Source organism: Desmodus rotundus, chromosome 7 (genome assembly GCF_022682495.2).
Source record: "Desmodus rotundus isolate HL8 chromosome 7, HLdesRot8A.1, whole genome shotgun sequence".
NCBI classification, from domain to species: domain Eukaryota; kingdom Metazoa; phylum Chordata; class Mammalia; order Chiroptera; family Phyllostomidae; genus Desmodus; species Desmodus rotundus.
Genome location: NC_071393.1, coordinates 136,002,330 through 136,021,755, shown reverse-complemented (window position 1 = coordinate 136,021,755; position 19,426 = coordinate 136,002,330). Strand labels below are relative to the sequence as shown.

Sequence of the window (19,426 nt, the reverse complement as noted above, 5' to 3'; positions counted from 1 at the left end):
CTTTTTTTCTCCTCCACTCTAAAAAATGGGTTTTCTGTAGGATTCAACTTAGTCTAAAATTACTGTTGCCAACTCTTAGCTCCAAACACAGCTGATGTTGCTGGGAGAGCCTTCCTGGCCCAGCTGTGGGTGGGCTGCAGACCGGGCAGCTGGCCCGCCTGCCCAGACACGCCATGAGTTCTCACGCTGTCTTCTCTGCCCAGAGCTCAGTGCCCCCGGCCCAGGAGGAGAGGCCCAGCCCAGCTGCTCCCGGCCTGACCCGGCAGCCCGCTCCCAGGAACAAGCCCTACGTCTCGTGGCCGTCGTCAGGTACCAAGGGCGCCAGAGCCAGGGCTAGACAGAGGGGGCTCTAGGCTCGCCCTTCAGCTGGGACTCCGTTCCCTGAGACAAGGGCGTCCTTGTGCCGCAGGTGGGTCTGAGCCCAGCGTGGTGGGGCCCCTGAGAAGCATGTCCGATCCTGACCAGGACTTTGACAAAGAGGTAAGGCCTGCCTGGTGAGGGGCCATGGCCCACAGGGAGGAGAATCCCAGTGGCCCCTTTTCATGGAAGACACTTGGGGCCCAGGGCTGGGTTAGGGGTGCAGCTGAGTTGCCTCCTGTGGAAGGAAGCACAGCCGGACGACACAGGACCTGGGTCCTTGTCATCAGTCCATCTGGAGCTCTGCACTTGTGACCATTTGGGCTGTGCCAGGGGAAGGGCAGGGCAGGTGGGCTCCAGTCCTGAGCCTGCAGGCAGGGAGCTGTGACCGTCCATCTCCAGGGAGTGGCTGAGTCCTCCATGGCCCGGTGCCAGGCCTCCTTTCAGGCTCTGCCCCCTGGCCCCAGACATGGCTGCATGGAGGCCGGCCCCCAAGGGGGCCGTGGGGCTCTCCTCCTGGGCACCAACTGCGGGGGGTGGGGGGGACGTCACTGCACGGCTGAGAAATGAGCGCCGTCCTGAAAACGTCTGGCCAGCTCTCCCTCAGATTCCTCTGTGTGGTTTCATGGACTTCGATGTCATGGGCCAGAGGTGCGGCCCTTGTGACCCCCGGACAGTGGTCCCCTGTGCCCTGGGGAGCCTTTCCCATGGCCACCGCCACCTCTGATGACTGCTCGGGGCCCCGCTGGGGGCTTTCCGTGGGGCTCAGGGTCTCCTTCGCGTATCCCAAACCTTGCGCTTACGCAGGATGAGGCACAGCTCTCTGGGCCTTGGTGGCCCCCGGCGAGATGGGGCGGGAGCACTCCTGCCCGTGGGGGGTGAGGTGGGGAGCACTCGGCACTGAGGGTGGCAGGGACACGGGCGCAGGTCTTGTGCCCTTGGTGACCGTGCAGGGGGGCACGAGCTGCATGCCCTGCCCACTGCTCCCCAAAGCCCGCCCCAGCGCTGCCAGGAGTGCGAGTCACCCAGCTCTTCCTGGCCCTGGCCCCCCTTCCAGCGCAACCGGCCGCGTCTCCCTCCAAGGCCCAGCTTCCCCTTCTCCCCCCCCTCACCTCCGAGTTGTCCTGTGTTCTCCTGATTCACGGGAACTGTCTAAATCGTGGTGTCATTTGCTGCAGATACTTCCCCCACACCACTCGTCTGCAGTCCTTTTAATTCTGGGGGTGTTTTGTCTGACAGGAATGTTTAATTTCCACACAGTCTAGTCTGCTGCTCTTCCCCAGTTCAGATACGCCACAGTCGTCACGAGGTCCGTTTGAGAGCACGGCAGGGTTTTCCTTACCGTTTGGCATCGTGTCATGGAAACGCGTGTGTGTGAGAGTGTGTGTGACGTGCAGTGTGAGGGTGTGAGCGGGGCCTGTCCCATGTGTGGGCCGGGCAGTCCTGCAGGCCGAGGTCCCTGCCCAGGTTTCCCACCGAGGCGGTGCTGCCTGCCGTCCCTGCAGCGTCCTGCCCTTCCTAGTGTGAGGACAGTGTTCCGTAAGGAAGTGGCGCTGGGTGTTAATCAGAAGCTCTCAGGCATTTTCCAAAGCGACTTCATTCCTGGTCCCTCACCCTGCTGCCGTCGTCACAGTGGGTCTCCTGAGAACCAGACCGCCGCGGTCGGGACGTGGTGTTCCCACGCAGCCCACCGATGCGTTCAGTCTGTGGACGTCGTGCCTTCCCTTTCTGTGCTGCCCCCTGCCAGTGTTGTCCCAAGGCTGCACGGCCTCAGCTCTGCCCTGGGGCGTCTGTGTCCCTTGTTGCCGAGGTTTGGGGATTTCTCTCCTGCCACAGTCATAGCCTTTGATGATTTTAGAGGGAGGTCTGTTTTTTTTTAATTTGTTTTTTTACTTTTTCACCCTCAACTGTCTCCTTTGAAAATTTTCATACCTCCAGAAAAGTTACAAGAATAGAGGAGTGAACAGCCCCGGTAAGCATTACTAACCCCCGTGCCCCCGTGAGCAAGGCAGCTCACCTCACGCCTCCCCTCACCCCCTGGGCGTCCGGTGGTGTCCCTGGAGCTCTCAGTCCACAGTGTAGGCGAGGCTCGGGCCGCACGCCACGCCGCATCTCAGTCCTCAGCCTGTCTGGCCACTGTTTGTTCGTGGCCTTGAGCTTGTTTTGGAAAGTCTAGTTCTCTTGCAAAATGTCCCTTCATCAGGCTTGTCTGATTTTTGAATTGGGTGAACTGCGGTTCCCCCACCTCTCTCCCGGCCCCCGGTCTCCCCAGGACGGACGGGCAGGTGTGTGCTCCCGCACCCCTCCTGAACCAGCAGTAGGTCCCCAGTATCGAGCCCTCCCTCCGAGTCAGCTGGCCCAGCGCGCTGTCCACTTGCGAGCAGCCTGCACGTCCGAGTAGCATCCCCACGCTTTCCCCTCCCCACCCCCTCCAGTGCAGGCCCCTGGCCAGGCCCATGCACTGCACTCAGCTGCCCCTCCCATTAGGCCCCTCGCCTGGAACGGGTTTGTTCTTTGTCTGGCACGACAGTGGTGGTGGTCTGCAGCAGCTCCTGGGTTTGGGTTTGCCTCGAGACTCAGGTCGCCCATCCTAGACTGCAGTTCCTCCCAGGGGACCTGGGGTCCTCAGGGCTGAGGTTGGGTGGCTGTTGGGTGCTTTCAGGGTCATGCAGCTGCCAGCTCTGACTAGTTCACAACACCTCCGTCACCCCAAAGTAAGGCCCCCCATTAAGGAGTTTCTCCTTGTCCCCCCACACTCCCCGCCCCGCTCACTGGCCTTTTCCCTCTGTGGAGCTGCCTGTGCTGGGCCCTCCACGCGGATGGAATTGTACAGCGTGGGGCCTGTGCGTCCAGCTTCCTCCGCCGAGCACCATGTTCTCAGTGCCCCTTCAGGTCGCCCCTTCGTGTTGCGAGCCCCCGTAGGAGGCCCCCAGTGTGTCTGCGGACGGACGGACTTGGGCTGCTTCCCCCTTTGCCGGTTCCGAGTGCTGCTGGGAACGTGCGCGTGTGAGCCCCCGTTCACTTCTTTGCACCTAGAAGCACTGGGTCACAGGACTCCTCTAACTTCTGAGGAGCCACCAAACTTTGCCATGGCAGCCGCACGCCACGGCCCCACGGGCAGTGCACGTGGGCTCTTTCTCTGCATCTTCACCGAGACGCGTGGTTTTCCTTTTTTAATAGTCACCCTCGCAGGGTGATGTCCTGTCTCTCTGTGGTATCATTGTGCGTGTCCCTGACGGTCCCTGACACTGAGCATCTTTCTCATGGGCTCGGCCACTTGGAGGAATGTCTGTTCAAGTCCTTGTCCAACGAGAAAGCCGTGACCAGATCTGTCCCCCCAACACACCCACGTCAGGCTGGGTGGCCTGCCCCCCACAGTGTAGGCCCAGGGCGCAGGGGCTCATGTTGTCCCCTTTCTGTTAACAGCCCGATTCAGATTCCACCAAACACTCGACCCCTTCCAACAGCTCCAACCCCAGCGGCCCGCCGAGCCCCAACTCCCCCCACAGGAGCCAGCTGCCCCTCGAAGGCCTGGAGCAGCCGGCCTACGATGCCTGACGCCACTGCAGGGCAGGGAGCCGGGCGCGGCCCCGATGCCAGTGCCAAGACTGAGCGGACCCTCCAGTGTTGCCTGGGGAAGCGGAGTTGGTGTGTACACACGGAGATGAAGAAAATCTTTATTGTAACATGATCAGTTTTAGGCCGCGTTGTTCCGGGCAGTAGACCAGACCCTTCATCCGCACAGCTGTGAGGAGACACCGCTCCCTTTGCACTCGAAGGGCCAGCGCAGCCTCTCCGCCCAGACCAGCTGCGAAGGTGCCCAGGGCCCGCCGGGGCCACCTGCTCAGAGACCCCAGCAGCTCTGGCGCGGCTCTGCCTGGCACACAGACAGCTCGGACGGCCTGGGCAGTGGCCCGTCCCTCTCCTGAGACTTTGCTCAGCCCATGGGAGGAGAGTAGGAAGTTGTCTCATCCAGTGGCGCTAGAATTTTGCAGACAGAGGCCAGAGGAGGTTAGCGTGTGGCCTTTTTACTCCTTTAGCCATGGACACAGGTCCCTCACGCGTGACGCTCATCCTGCCCTGGGTCCCCTGTGTGAGTCCCTCCCTGGTCACAACCACGGAGCGTCACCAGTGTCTACTACTGTGAAGTCGGCTGTGCTGTTTCCCACTCGTTTCCCAGCTCTGCCTCCTCCATGAAAGCAGGGCATCGTGGTGCCGCCAGGACACCCCGCCGCCCGGTCCCCTGCATGGAGCCTGAGATCACCGACACTCCTGCACACCGTCCCTGTCGCGGTGCCTGGGTGTGCACGCCCCCTCCCCAGGTCTCCTGGGAGCAGTTGGGTCTGTGGCAGGTCCCTCGAAAGCTGGTGGTTGCCTGGCCAGCACACAGCTGGCCCTTGGCCCAGGACGGGCTGTCCTCTGCTGTCCCACTGGTCAGCGTCCTCAGAGATGCTGCTGAAGGCGTGCACTTACCGCGCATTGGCACTGAGTGATGGGCGCCACCCACCGCGCCCGCGGGCCCCCCCCCCCCCCCCCCCCCGCCCCTGGGCCTTCTGCTGGGGCTGGCACCTGCTGGGGGGTCTGGTTTTTACTTTTTTAATGTAAGTCTGAGTCTTTGTAATTATTGAATCGTGAAAACATTTTTGAACAATTTACCTGTCAATAAAGCATAAGATGGCAATTTTAAAGTTCTCATTGGTTTGTCTGAATAGAATGACCTGTCACCTGACCATGTCTGAACATGCCCCCAAAGGCAGTGGGAGCCCTTTGGGGCATTTCCTCAGGGGTCACACAAAAGGCACTCATGCCCATGGGGCTAGACTGGCCTCGGAACAGGACCCCTCACCTGCTGAGGTGTTGTGGGGGGCCCACCTGGGGGGATGCTGTGCAGGGACAGCTTACAGCCTAGAACAGCAGAGCACCCTGTCCACCTGCATGCATGCTGGCCCGCAGCCACTCTAGGGGCAGGCCAGAGTCCCTGGGGTCGCTCAAGGGAGGCTGGCAGCCACACTGGGACTCTGACCCTGATGGGGTGGACTGGGCTGTCCCAGCCCTGCTGAGGCCCTGTGTGTCTGGTAAGACACGGGCGGTGACAGGCCTGCTAGGGGGTGGGCTGCAGCCTGGAGCTCCCATGTCCCATCCTACAGCGACACTGGCTGCCTACCGGCGCGGTCACTTAAATCCCAGGCTCGTCCCACTGTGGGGTCTCTGCAGTCACCATGGGAAGGTACAGGACAAACTGGCTGCAGAGTTCCACCCAGAGGGGTTCCTGTCCCATCTGCCTCCACTGTTTAGGCGAGTCCCGGCAGCCCTGGCCACCCAGAAGTGGACTGCAGCCTCCTCCAGGGTGTGGGAGCTGCAGGGGCTGCACGAGGCACAGGCGGGGCCCTTCAGAAACAGGTGAAATCAAATCACGGCAGCTGGGGAAACCGACGTACAAGCAGGGACGGACGCTGGCGAGCAGCTGGGTCAGATGGGTTAGGTCTCGGCCCCCAGGTTGCTGTCCGTGCCACATGGACCACAGTGGCTGTCACCAGGTGAAACAGGCACCAAGTGCCTTTTTTAAAAAATAAAAAACAGCTGCTGCAGCACAAGGCATGGCGGCGTCCACGCGTGGAAGGCAGAATAGCACCACAGGAAGCATCTAATCTAGGGTCTGAAGCCAGCGCGGGTGGGAGGGGGTGTTTGCAGACTCAGACACTGGTTCCACAGAAAGGCCGTTTGGCGGCGCCATCTCACACACACAGCCGCGTGCTGCGCTGGCGAGTGGCCTCAGAGCTGCCCTCGCGATGTGGGGGACAAGGCTTGGCATTGCAGACACCAGACACCCAGGCACTTAGGCTCCCTGTCCCCATCAGAGGAAGGGATCCGCCCACCCTCTCCCTGCAGGACGGGGCCCCGGGGCCGCCCTCTGGGCGGCCCAGACTGGTGGGCGTCCACGTCCACCCTGGTCCTGTCCCTGCACAGCAGCTTGGCGGGCGCTGGCTTCTGCCATGGACCCCCCCAGCACCAGGGGCACAACCTGCCCAGTTGAGGGCGCAACGTAGTTGATGGGAAGTCTCTGGCCACCCACGGGGGTGCTCGGGGCTGCCCTTGGCGTGGCCGGCCAGCCTGCAGGGATAGGCTCTGAGGACCACCCCTCTGGCTCCAACTCCCACCGGGCAGGGGCACGGGGGCGGCGGCGCAGCAGTCAGTGTGTCCGAGGACGGCAGGGACAGGAAACGCCTTTATTGGGCAAGGCCGCCCTGTGCTTGGCCGGCAGGAACGGAGACCCGCAGATTGGGACCCGCACGCTCAGGCCTCCGCCTCGGAAAAGAGCGGGTTAACGAAGTAGCTCTGGCTGGTGCTCCCGGCGTCCGCCTGCGGGGCTGGGGGCTGCGGGGACGCAGAGTCAGGGGGCGTCGGGCGCGGGGAGGCCCACACCCCCGCGCCACAGCCACTCACCTGCTCCACGGAGCCTGCCGCGCCGAACACCGGGTTGGGGAAGCCCAGGGGCGGCTCGGCTGCCGCGTCGCGCCTCCTCCACCTGGGGTGGGAACTCCCGTGAGCCCACGCTTCGTGCCCCAAGTACCCAAGGCCCCGCCTTCTTTTCCGTGGTACACAGGAGGTCCCGCCTCCAGCCCTTACTCCGCACACCTGAGGCCCCGCCCTGCGTACCTGAACCCCCGCCACCAGCCCCGAGTACCCGAGGCCCCGCCTTCTTTTTACGTCGCACATATGAGGCCCCGCCTCCTGCTCTGGCCCCGCCCACCCGAGTCCCGGCCCAGCGTACCTGAGCCGCCCAGTGCGGTGCAGCAACAGCGCCCCCGCCGGCAGCACCAGTAGCAACAGGAAAAGCGCGGCCGCCACACCGCCCGCCAACCCTGCGCGCGACCCCGGCTGCTGCAGACCCGCCGCCGAACCGCCTCCGACGGGCGCGCCCGACTCCCGGACAGTCGCCGCCAAGACCCCAAGGGCCTCTCCTGCAACTCAGGGCGGAGCTCAGTCTCCCCCGGGCGAGGCGTGGCGGGACCGGGCTGGGGGCCAGGAGGGGCGCTCGCGGTTACCATGCTCGGCGACGTCCGCCAGGAGGGCCCGGGCCAGCTGCCCCGCGCCGCCCGTGCCGGGCCCGGGCTCCACCAGCACCACCTGGATCTCCGTGTCGGCCTCCTCGCCCGTGGCCTCGCGGGGCTGGGGCGGACGCGGCACCTTGGACACGGCTGCCTGCAGCTCCTGGTACTGGGGCTGGGGAGGGGGACAGGGTTAGCCCGGGTACTCAGCTCCTGGGACCTGCAGGGACGTTGCGGGTATGGACACACGGTGACCTGGTGAGCGGCAGAGTGGGGCCTCAGCGTCCCTGACAGGGGGAGCGCCGGAACGGGGGCATGGAGGGGTGGGGCCGGGGCAGGGGCGCGGCCCCAGTACCAAGGTCAGGAAGTCGTGCAGCAGCCGCGCTCGGTACTGCTCCAGGTCAAAGGTGGGGCCGTGGGTCAGCGACACGATGGCTCCTGCTACAGGAGGGCAGGGGTCAGCGCAGCGGGCCCAGGACCGATAGGTAGACTGAACCAGAGTGGCCAAGCCGCCCCAGCAAGCAGGGGCCGGGCGGGGGCGCTCACCGCAGAGGTCGCAGCATTGCCCCTCAGGCCGGAGGGCATCGTGGCAGGCGGCCGGGGGACAGTGGCCGCCCAGGGGCTGGAGCAGGGCCCTGCAGATCCATGGCTGCACCTGGAGGCAGGAAGCGGGGTTGGCGCAGAGAGGGCGAGGGGCAGACCTGCGGGCCCCGGCCCAGCGCCGGCCCGGTCCCGATCCCCGCGCAGAGTCCCCTCCGCTCCACCGCGGACAGTGCTCACCTCGGCGTTGCCGCAGACGCAGCCCGACGGGTCGGCACAAGCCTCGGGCTCTATGTTTAGCGCCCCGAGCCCGTGGAAGCGCAGGCGGCCAGCGCGGGACGCGAGGAAAGCAGCCAGGTCTTCGTCGTTTGTGAACTTCTGCGTTGGCCGGGTCACCAGCGGAGCCAGCCCGAGGAGGCGACAACATCTGAGTGCTCGCAACCCACAAGTCCAGAAGACCAGAGTGGGAGGCGACCCAGGGAGGGGCCTTGCCAGGGGCTGGAGCCGTGGAGACCCGAGCCTCTGCCCCGCCCGCGAGCACCCGGCTCACCTGCCCCAGAGCCCAGAGGCTGCGCACGCGCAGGGTGCGGGCGCTCCGGCCGAGGCCCACCCGGAAGGAGTGGTCGGGCGGGAAGACGACGTCGTCGTGGTGGCAGGGCACGCGTTCGGCGTCCACGGAGAAGAGGCCGTGCGCCAAGTCCCTGGAGCGCCACAAGCGTGGGTCGTGCCACGAGAAGCGGTCTGGGTCGAGGAAGAGCACAGGGGCGCCTGGCGGGCAGGTGGGCGCGCGTCCCTGAGCCCCGCAAGGAACAGCCCTCCAGCCAGGCCCCTGTCTGACAGCCCCCAGGCCCCGGCCCTCAACACGCCCTTTGCCCGGTCCCTGCCTCCAAGACACGCCCCTCCAGGCCCCTCCTCCGATCACACTCCAATGTGGATCAAGCCCTTCCCTCCAGGCCCCGCCCCCTGCCCTGCCCTGCCCTGCCCTCTCACTTGCTCCGCAAGTCAGGTCTGAGCTGGGGTCTGCAGCGCTGAGTCCTGCTTCTGAGGCCAGGACGAATTCCCCGTCCAGCGGCAGGAGCTGCAAGAAGCGCAAACTGAGGCAGCGCCACGTGGTGGTCCAGCGCGCCAAGAGGGCCTGGTCTGCGCCCACCTTGCTCCTGTGACCCTGGGGAGGAGAACCTAGACAGCGGCCAAGAGGATGGGCAGGGCCGCAGGCCAAGGAGCAGGAGCTGCCCTGAGACCTGGGGGCTGGAGAGTTTGGGGCAGGTGACACTTGCCAGGGTCACTGCCCCCCTGTCGGCCTTGAGGCTGTACCAAACCGCTGGGAAGCCTGAAGGCAACCCTGAACCGTGTGAGGGCTGGGAATGGGTTCCAGGAGTGGCCAGGGAGGGTCACAGGCTGTGCAGTCCAGGCCTTGGGTGGCAAAGGAAATACAGCAGCAGGGAAACCAGGAGAGGAAAGACTGACCGGCCCCCTCCCTCCCCTTCCAAGCCTCAAGATCCCACCTCTCCTCCTGTTGGCCCTCCTCAGGGTTGGAAGTGAGGGCTGAGCCATGGGAGCGTCCGGTGCAAGGGTCAGGGCGGGGCTCAACCTCATCAGGGGCACAGCCTCCTGTCCCAACTCATTGGGCAGGGCCTGCTCTTTTGCTGTCCCCAAGCACTGACTAAGAAGCTGACCCCTGAGGGGATGTGAGGTCACAGGCCAACTACCCCCACACCTGAGGGCACTGTGACAGCAAGTCAACCCACCCACAGGCACCAGGACGGGTCTTGGGGACAGACAGACATGGTATGCCTGAGGAACAGGGGCGGTATTAGCGGTGTGAAGCATCAACTCATTTTTGCAAAGAACCAAAAGGGGACATATAAGTAAATTATGGAGAATATGAGCCTTGCAAGAAAGAACACAATCAGTGAGATGAACATGAATATTGACCCAGCTGGAGACCAGCCAGTGACTAGTGTTGCTGTTCAGGACACCCCCCACACACACACCAAGGCAGCGGGAAAGGGAGGAGAGGGAAAACCCGGGCGCCGTGGGAGGGTCAGGATCAACTCGTCAGCATTCAGGTACGAGGGGTGGGAGAGAAGATACTTGAAGAAACAATGTGGATGAATTTTCCAGCTTGGAGGAAAGCCGGGAAACTTCAGATTGCAAGGTCTCAGGGTGTGCCTAACAAGAAGTAAGGAAAGTCACACCCAGACAGGTGACATTACCCTTCGGGGTGTTAAAGATGCAGGGGACATTCTAAGAGCTTCAGAGAGAAAGAACAGATCACCCAGGAAAGACAGCATTGCAGAAATCAGATTTCTCAGCAACAACAACAGACTCAGAAAGACAATAGAATATTTTATATATTAAAGGAAAATAACTTTCCATGTAGAATTTTATACGTATTTTTTAATCCTCCCCCGAGGATATGTTTATTGGTGTTAGAATGGAAGGGAGCGAGAGAGAACCGGGGATGCGGGAGAGAAACCGCTGGGTTGCCTCTTGTACGTGCCCCACCCGGGGCTCAAACCCACCAACTTTTGGCTCTCAGGATGGTGCTGCAACCAACTTCACCGCCTGACCAGGGCTCCGCCTGGAATTTTATGGCCAAACTTCCATTCACATGCAAGAGCATAGTAAAAATACCCTCAAGCTCTTCCCAGCCAACACGGAGCCATGGCGTCTCTCGGGACAGCAGATGCACAGGCCAGGAGGCCTGGGCCCTGGGGAAGCCCCCCCACAAGGAGCAAAAGTCTGAGCTGGGACGCCCTGTGGCCAAAACCACGAAGGCCCACAGTCCACGTGCGGCCAGGCAACGAGCAGCACCAAGTCCCGAGGCCGGACGTGGGGACGTCTCCTGGGCTCAGAGCGTGGTGCAAGGACTGTGGCTGTTGTCCCCCGCGGGTCCGACAGAGGACCGGGCCCTGGCAGAGAACTGCGACCTGGTCACTGACAGCGCGCCGTCCGGACCGAGGGGCGAGTCCTGCTGCGCAAGGCCCGGGGCGCAGAAAGGGGCCGAGCTGGCCCCGGAGGAGGAAGCAGTTTTCAACCAAAAGCGATCAAAGAAAATTCAGAAGAAACATGACAAGAAGGAGAATGACAGACTCAGCCCCTCCTAGGGGAGCCGTCCGGCAGGGCGAGCTTCCTGCGCACCCGCCCTCCGAGGCCAGGCCCATGGGGCCGGGGGGGGGGGGGGGGGGGGGGGGGGGCGTGGCAAGGAGCTGCGTTCCCGCAGAGGGAAATCGGGCCAGAAAGGCAAAGAAATACGCCTCCCCCATCTCAGCTCATGAAATAAGGGTGTTCATTCTATGAAAGAAAAGTAAAGAAAAGAAAGAAGGGAGAGAGGGAGGGAGGGAGGGAGGGAGGGAGGAAGAGAAAGAAACAAAATCCCTCGAGCCGGAAGACGTCAAGTGCTGGCCACACAGAGACCCGCCCTAACTAAACCCTACAAACGGGCTTGGGGGCGTCGGAAGGAAAGACGGCGCCACCCTGAAGCGAGATGGGAGGGAAAGTGATGAGGGCTCTGGTGAGGCTTGTTGCTGTCTCTTTAAAAGTCTTAGAAGCGAGCACTGAAACGGGACCGGGAGGGCGAGACCAAAGGGACAGGCACCTGCTGCAGGACTGGCTTGTCCAGGGGAGAGACAAACACGGAAAAGTTCGAGAGTTCAAAAGCACCACCAAACGCGAAAGCCGAGGTGGAATGTATCGATTTCTAGAAAAATTTAAAACATCGAAATTGACACAGAAGCAATAGAGAATTTGAGTAGGTTAGCAAACATTAAAGAAATTAAAATCTTAGTCAAGGACCTCCTGATTTCAAAATCCCCAGTCCAAATGTTTTTACAGGCAAAGTATACTAAACTTGCAATTAATGTCTTCCTACAGAAATTGTCTTGGAAAACAGAAGGAAAAAAAGGAGTGGAAATTGCCCGGTCCATTTAATGAGGCCAAGGTGATCTCGATTTCAGAACCAGGTGAAGGACCTTCCAAGATAAGAAAGATTACAAGCTCGTTTTGTTAAGAAGGGAATCTGCAAACAATCCTAAGTAAAGTATTGGCTGACCAGGTGCAACAGTGTATTTTAAAAAATACATGCTGTCCGGCCCTGGCCGGGTGGCTCAGTCGGTTGGAGCTTCCTCCCGTGCACCAAAAGGCTGAGGGTTCCATTCCCGGCCAGGGCATGTACAGGAGGCAACAGGTCAGCGTTTCTCTCTCACGTCGATGTTTCTCTCTCTCCCTTCACCTCTCTCTAAAATCAGCAAACATAGCCTCAGGATATGAAAAGGATTAAAAAAAAAGGTACAAGAAGATTTTTAAAAAGAACAAAAATATGATGTACAAAGGGTTTATTTGACAGGAAGGCAGGCAGGCAGGCCTGGGACTTCCGGTGGTCTGTGTGTCTGGTGGAGTCCCAGCAGGTGGCAGTGGAGAGTCTCCTGCTGGGAAAATCAGCGGACGGTGCCGGCGGGAAGTCCGCCGGATGGAAGAAGCTGGCGCTGGCTTTGGCGGGCGCTGGCTGACGCGCACCCACACGAGGGAGCCAGGAGGAAAGGTTGCAAGGATGGTTCAACCTCAGAAAGCCTCGCTGGCAGCTACAGGAGGGGAGAAGATCGCTTCTCCATCTATGGGGGAAAAAAACTGAAAAAGTCCGACAACCTATTTCAGATTTTTAAAAAATTGCTAGCAAGAGAGTAGAACCGAATAAGGTTTATGCAGCGGAACCCTGCAGCCAACTGGACGCTCAGCGGAGGAGACCGGCTGGCTTTGTCTTTGGCTCTGGAGCAACAGGACGCCCGCTTTTGTCACTTTTGTTTGCCGTGGGCAGTGCTCTTGGACCGAGAGAGAGAGAGAGAGAGAGAGAGAGAGAGAGAGAGAGAGAGATATCAAAGACGTTAGGAGGACGGGAAAGGAGTGACTGCCGTTGTTCACAGAAATAACCCACCAGGGAATAGAATGTTTTAAAAAGTGAGCTCCACTCACAACAGACCCCAAACCATAAAGTCTTTCTAAATTTACCAACGCTGTCAGAGACCTCAACGGGGAGCACTTTAAAACTCTCGTGAAGAGTTTCACTGGTGGGTGAGCTGAAATGCTTGGAGAGATGCATATTAAGACTCCCACGGAGATGCAACGTGCGGACAGCAAGGTGCGGGCAGGGGACAGCGAAGGGCGCGTGGGGGCCCCAGAGGGAGCCTGGCCTGCACCTGTGCTGGGATGGGCTGCCAGGCGGCGCCACAGGCCAAGAGCAAGGCTGGCGGTTTGTAGGAGAGCGTCCGAAATGGGGCGTGTTCCAGGGGCAAAAAGAAAAAGCTGGTCCTCTAGCCAGCCCTCGCTCAAACACGTGCCCCCAATGGCCAGACTGCGACCTACGAGATGTAACAGCTACTTGATCGGGTTGACTAGGGGCTGGCGAAGGACTCTGGCAAAATCCGGAACTGGTTCGAGGGCAAAGGTTATAATTGTTTGATGATAACGGGGCTTCTGCTCAGTGAAGGGGACAGGGCGCGGGGTGTGGGGAGCGGGGAAACATTCCCAGGAGGAAGACGACAGTGGGTGATGGCTGGGAAAACAGGAGCTGCCCCCCAAACAAAACTGGGCGAAGGGTAGAAACAGGAGCGGGGAGGGGGCTCAGGAGGAAGAAAACCCCAGGGAGAGACGCTCCAAACTTGACAAATACAAATTAAAACACTGATGTCCCCGAGCCTGTGACGAGGGTGACATTGAGGCTGCAGGACACTGCTGTGCTTGGAAGAGGGGACCTGTGCAGCTGGGTGGGAGGCAGGCTTGCGTGGCACTGGCTCTGTCTGCCCCCCACGGATGGGGACTGCGGGGGGCCCCCCTGTTGCTCCCTGGACTGTCCCCACCCAGGTCCTCTGGGAGCATCGCTGTGCAGAGGAGAGCCTGGGAGGTGAGGGGGACGCCCCAGGGGCCGTGCACAGGGACATGAGCGCCCAGCACCCCCCAAAAGAAAGTAGGGGCTCCTGCCTGGGCAGCTTGGGATGAAAAGAAGGGCCTGACAGACAGGGACCTCTGCGGCAGTGAACGGATGGATAGATGACGGATGGGTCCCTAAGCTCTCCCGAAGATCAAAGTAACAAAGTCGCCTGGGAGGGGTCCAAGCCCCGGAGCGCTGCCTCACTGACCCCCCTGCATGCCGGTCCCCCACCTGCCCAGGCTGCCGCCCAAATGATACTTCAAATTAGGGGTCCGCCACCCTTTCAGCAGTGGGCCGGAGACCGAGTATTTTAAGCTTTGTGACCACGCAGCCTCCTCAGAGCCCCTCAGCTCTGCCCTGGTGGTGCGGCAGTGGCCACAGAAGCAGGGACCCAATGGGGGCTGTGTGCTGATAAAACTTTATTCACAGACCCTGGAGTCTGAGTTCCCCAGCCTTCTCACTTCAACCCCACCCCACCAACCCAACCATTTAAAAATGTGAAAACCATTCTCAGTGGCAGCTGTGCGGGGGTGGGGGTGGGGGGTGGGATTTGGGGCACCTGGCTGCGCAGCCCACGAGCCCCACGGCAGCGGTTGGGGAACCTCTGCTTCCTGCTAATTCCCAGCCATCTCTGGACACCGGGGTCTGGGCAGCGTTTTGAGAGAAGGGTTCCCCGGAACCAGGACGGAGAATGGCTTGGAGGGAGGGGTCTTTCTCCAACCCCAGGCCCCCGGGGCTGCGTGTGGCCCAGGATGGCTGTGAACACCGCCCACCACGAAATTGTAAATTTACTTAAAACCCTTTTGTGCTCATCAGTTTTCGTTAAAAAGTGTTTGTGTATTTAATGTGTGGCCCAAGACAACTCTTCTTCCAGTGAGGCCCAGAGACGCCAGAAGGTTGGACACCGCTGCGAGGGGACACACACTGTGGGGACCGAAGCCAGAGGCTGAGGGCAGTGTGGGCAGGAGGCCACCCACCCGCTCCCCCTTCTGAGGCTGCGGTGTCCCCCTCCCACGTGGCTCCCCGACCCCTCAGAAGCCCCTCCAGAGGCCAAAGGCCGCGCCTGCAGGGCCGCGCGCACCGCCAGCGCCCTCCCCTGGCAGCCGCGGGCGCCCCTCACCATGTCCGAGACGCTGTGAGCTGCTCGCAGCAGGACCGACACCATCTGCCGGGAGAAGCGGCGTCAGCGCGGGCCCCACTGGGCCCCCCGGACCACGCGGGGCTCAGGGTGCGAGCCACCCCCCCCACGTCCCGGCACCTTGTCCGCGGGGAACTCGACAGCGGCGCCCGCGCACGGGGTCCGGTTCTGGCTCCAGTTGTCCGCCGTGTCGAAGTCGGTGTCGGGGACCCAGATTTTGTAGGCGGCCCGGGTCAGCTCTGGGGAGGGGGACTCTAAGTGCTCCCCGCGCCCGCGGGCGTCCGGCTCCTGCCCAGACGTCCGTCTCCGGGAGCACGACCCCCGGCCCCGCACTCGGGCGCCGAGGGCGGCCGGCGCGGGTCCCACAGCGGGGCTGGGGGCGGGGGGTCCCTGGGGCGGCCCGACTGTGCCCCGCCCCGCCCCGCGCGCCCTGGCGAGTTCCCACCGGACCTGCGGAGCCCGCGCAGTCGCGCATCCCCCCGGATCGCCTGCTCCCAGCGCGCCCGGCCCGGCGGGGCCTGCACCCCGACGACCAAGGACGCAGGGGCGGAGAGAGGGGCTGGGGCGGCCCGGCTGGACGGCTCGCCACGGGCGCGGGGGACGTGGGGGGCGGGGACGGGGCTGCGGCTCTTAAAGCTCTGGGCTTGGGTGTGGTTGGGGCGGGTCTCGGCGCCTCCTGGGCAGGGACCCTGAGGCCCCGCAGCCCCAGGCGATGACTCCCGGGCGCGCTGCAGCTTTGCGCTGGGAGGAGAGCCCGCCGGGGCTGTGCTGGTGCGACCCGGGCCGCCCACCCGTCAGGCGGCCTCGGCCTCGGGTCTGCGCCCCGTTGCGCGCTGGCCCCGTCCGTGCGCCCCGCTTACCGCAGAGCTGCAGCCACAGCAGCAGCCGGCCCGGCGCCCCCAGCGCCCCCAGCGCGCCCATCTCCACGCGCTCCTCCGCCGTCGCCTGCCAGGACTTTGCCCCGCTGGGCCCGCGTGACCAGGCCGGGTAGGGTGGGGGCCGCAGGGACAGTTACACATTTACCTCCAGACCCGCCTGGGCCGAACCTTCAGGTTCCTCGGCCGCGCCTGTCGGGCCTCGGGCCTCCCCACCTTCAGCCCCGCCAGGACCCGTGGGCCTGGGATGTCGCGGAGAGGGGAGAGGGTTCGTCAGGACCCCCAGCCCCGTGAAGTGGGTGTGCCGGGGGGGGGGGGACGGAGGAACGACCATTGGTTCCCCCTTCTCTGTCCGGGGCGCCCACCTGCAGGGGCTCGGAGTCCACTCTTCAAGGTGGGCTGTGGGTGGGGACGCGACGGAGGCAGGTGGGCGGCGGGCGTGGGCGTGGGCGGGAGGCCGACTGACGGGGGTGCCGAGTAGGGGAAGGAGCCTGTACTGGGAACAGTGGAAGGCAGGCAGCGAGTGAGTGCGCGAGTGGACAGTCACCGAGCGGTGGTGGACGGAGAACGAGGGGTTCGTGACTGTGGGTGCGGACGGGCGGTGGCGGCGTGGAGGATGCGGGGACAGCGGCCGGACCGGGAGGTGGCTGTGGGCGGCAGCGGGCTGTGGAAGGAGGGTCCAGACGGGCAGACGGGCGGCGGGGGCGGTCAGAGGAGGGAGGCCGCAGTGGGATGAAGAGGTGGACGGAAGCGTGCGGATTGGTCACGTGGCCGGTGGCGGGCGGAAAGGTACGGGGTGTTTGGGCAGGTGCCCTGCACGTAGGTGGGCGAGGCGGGCTGTGGCGTTGGGATGGCGGGTGGAGGGCAGTGGGCGGGACTTGGACGTATCGTGGGCGGGAGAGAGGCAGAGGATGAGAGTAGAGGTGATGACCAGACACAGTGGCCAGGCGCCTGGACAGTGGGCCGCTGATGAGCCGGGACAGATGGACAGATGGATGGCAGTGTGCTGGAGGGACGGGTCTGGGGGACGACTAGCCCTACTGGGAGAGGTGGGTGCTGGGCTCTGCACGTGGCACAGAGGGAGGACTGTGGTGAGTGGGCGGAGTGGGCCTGGGTGGCGGAGTGTAGCGTGGGTGCCCGCGCAGATTTCACGGGGTGAAGTTCATGAGGTACCGTGGGCTCATGGGGGGGCAGGTGAATAATTAGGGGTGGGCTGTGGGTCAACGGAGAGAGAAGCGGGTGACCTGGGAAGGCAGGAGATTGACAGGGATGCCCTCACTGCTGCTGGTGGACGGAAGGGGCCGTGGATGGGCCACGGGCTCTGGGTGGCTTGACAGTGGCTGAGGGAACGTGGAAGGGTAGATGGCAAGGCAGAGGGCTGTGGGTGAGGGGAGCCAGTCAGCCTTGGGGACTCCTACGCCTCCTCCCCCGCAGGGTGCCCCGCCCTGCTCCCACACCTCTTAGCACCAGCTGTCAGAGGACAGAGCCCACTACTGGGGCTGCTCTGGCCTCTGCGCCCTGGGGGTGGGCAGCGGCCTGTCTGGGAAGGAGGTCGTGAGCACACCAGTACCCCCGTCCTCCCTGTGTCCTCATGGGATGGGGGAGCTGCTCTCAGTGGCTCCTCGGTGCCAGCCCCGCCCAGGGGAGGGGGTCTGCCTGGCCCCTGAGCGTGGCCTTGCCTGCCTGTTGGGCTCACAGACAGATCCATTCTCTGACCTCGAACTGGAATGCAGGGGCTGTTTGGGGGTAGTACAGGCTTTGTCCCTTGTCTTGCTTCCTGCTGGGAGGGAGGTGGTTCTGTGGACAGCGTCTCCACCCAAGAGCCCCTTCTCTGTCCCCCACCTCCTCCCCCCACCCCACTTCCTGTGCTCAGGGTGGACAGCCCGGAGGTTCAGCAAAATGCACCCCGGGGCCAGAGCACTGCAGCCACCCCAAACAGGCAGGTGAGTCTGCTCGAGGCCTGGGCTCCTTGCTCTTGGCACAGGAAGAGGATCATGCAGAGGGCAGGGTCCCAAGGAAGCTCCAGAGGCTGGGACAGGTGGCCTGGGGAAGCTGAGCTCTGACTACTCCTGCCCCACCTGGGCAGGCCATTCCCTGAGAGACTGTTGTCTGAAGACAGCAGTCAGGGAGGGCTTCGTGGAAGAGGCAGCACGGAAACTGCAACACAAAGGCTGTGGTCACAGCTGTAGGCAGAGTGTACAGGTTGGATAGTGGGGTAGGGCTGGCTGGCTGTGGGTGTTGGCAGCCACCTCCTACCTCAAGCGGCTGTCAGAGAGCGGCCCACAGAGGAGCCCACGCCAGGTGGGAGGCGGATACTAGCCCGGGCCCAGGCTGCCAGAGGAGCAAAGCTGTGAGGTGGCACATGGCTGGACCACGCTGGCCACTGCGTACTCAGTGCCCCCGACACCCAGGCCCCCAGGGGCACACACTTCCTCAGTGGGAAGTGGGAGAAATGCAGCATGCCCAAAAGAGTTTCTTCCAGTGACCAGGAAACCCCACAGAGCAGCTGCTTTGGGCACGGGTGGATCCAGGGGCTCAGCTGTCTGGTCTCTTGGCCTCTGTGTCCGTCTGTCCTGCTCTGACCGCCCTCCGTGAGCTGCTGTGCAGGTTTCTCTGTGCTCAGCCTTCTCCACGTGGCAGGGAAGGTGGCCCAAGGGAGCCAGACCCCCGCAGCCCCGGCTGGGCCGCAGACAGGGGTTCAGGGAGGTGCCAGCTGGTTGCACCACGGAAGGGCTGCTGTCCTCTGATGGCCATTGCGTCCCCCCAGGGGTGGAACACCCTGAGGGGCAGCCCTGCTGCCCTGGGCTGTGGGTGAACAGACCTCTGTTAGCCCTAACCCAGACCCTCCAGGGCCACGAGAAGCACCCCCTTCTCTCCCCATCCGCCGTTCTCACCTCTGCGGGGACAGATCCACCCCCCGGTCAGCTCCCAGCTCCTTCTTCCCCCCTTGGTCCTGACAGAGTGGCCACCCCACCCCCCGAGCCGAGGGAGGCGGCGAAGGCCCTGAAAATCAGTCCACACTCTGCAGGCCTGGCCCATGGCTCTCTGGGAGCTGCTGTCCCCAGCATGACCCCGCGGACCGAGGCCGAGAGCCGGTCAGCCACGCTGCTGCCCCCAGCCCTCTGGCGTGCCTGCCCCGGGACTTGAGGTCAGAGTGAGTCCTCAGGACCCTTTGTCAAAAACTGAGAATTTCAAGACAGTGACCGCTGCACCGAGTGGGGGCTCGTCTGAGCGGCTGCCCAGACGCAGGAGCTGGGAGAGCCCATGCCCATACCCGGGGCCCCGGCCGGCCAGCAGCTCCTGCCGCCTGTGAGACAGGGTGATGAAGAGCCCGAGAGTCCTTAGTCAGGTTTATTTTCCTCTAATAAGACAGCTTAGCATTTCAAAGTTTTGCATTCTACATTCTTACAAACTTCAGTTATTAGCATCAGGAACACAAAAAAAACATTACAAGACCTCAAAACACAAATAAATACCAAATAAAACCACACACAATATACAGTAAACACAAATATAAAACATAATAATGCTATCAGAAAAT

The 19,426-nt window shown here is 62.6% G+C and overlaps 2 protein-coding genes across 8 annotated transcripts in view; one reads left to right on the top strand and one right to left on the bottom strand.

Moving 5' to 3' along the window:
• The window catches only part of CDC42BPB (CDC42 binding protein kinase beta), a 79,570-nt gene extending 73,154 nt beyond the window's left edge, over window positions 1-6,416 (top strand). Inside the window, exons 35-38 of one of the 4 annotated variants that reach the window (XM_053927583.2) lie at window positions 204-309; window positions 410-480; window positions 2,296-2,329; window positions 4,053-6,416. In XM_053927583.2, the coding sequence (XP_053783558.1) occupies window positions 204-309; window positions 410-480; window positions 2,296-2,329; window positions 4,053-4,108 (267 nt within the window). In that variant the 3' untranslated portion in view covers window positions 4,109-6,416. The other 3 variants (XM_053927584.2, XM_053927585.2, XM_053927582.2) reach the window with 3 other exon arrangements.
• A 139-nt stretch (window positions 6,417-6,555) lies between these two features.
• AMN (amnion associated transmembrane protein) lies at window positions 6,556-16,008 on the bottom strand. Of its 4 annotated transcripts, none has more exons than XM_053927586.2 (12): window positions 15,871-16,008; window positions 15,131-15,249; window positions 14,993-15,037; window positions 8,937-9,024; window positions 8,497-8,714; window positions 8,187-8,324; window positions 7,953-8,061; window positions 7,762-7,847; window positions 7,404-7,581; window positions 7,130-7,319; window positions 6,802-6,883; window positions 6,556-6,732 (listed from the first exon to the last, which is right to left on the bottom strand). In XM_053927586.2, the coding sequence occupies exons 1-12, from the start codon at window positions 15,929-15,931 to the stop codon at window positions 6,652-6,654; spliced, it is 1,395 nt and encodes a 464-aa protein (XP_053783561.1). In that variant the 5' UTR covers window positions 15,932-16,008; the 3' UTR covers window positions 6,556-6,651. The 4 variants fall into 4 exon arrangements, with proteins under 4 accessions (XP_053783561.1, XP_053783562.1, XP_053783563.1 ...); XM_053927587.2 differs by having other exon boundaries at window positions 7,762-7,844; XM_053927588.2 differs by having other exon boundaries at window positions 8,497-8,687.
• Window positions 16,009-19,426: the final 3,418 nt, after the last annotated feature.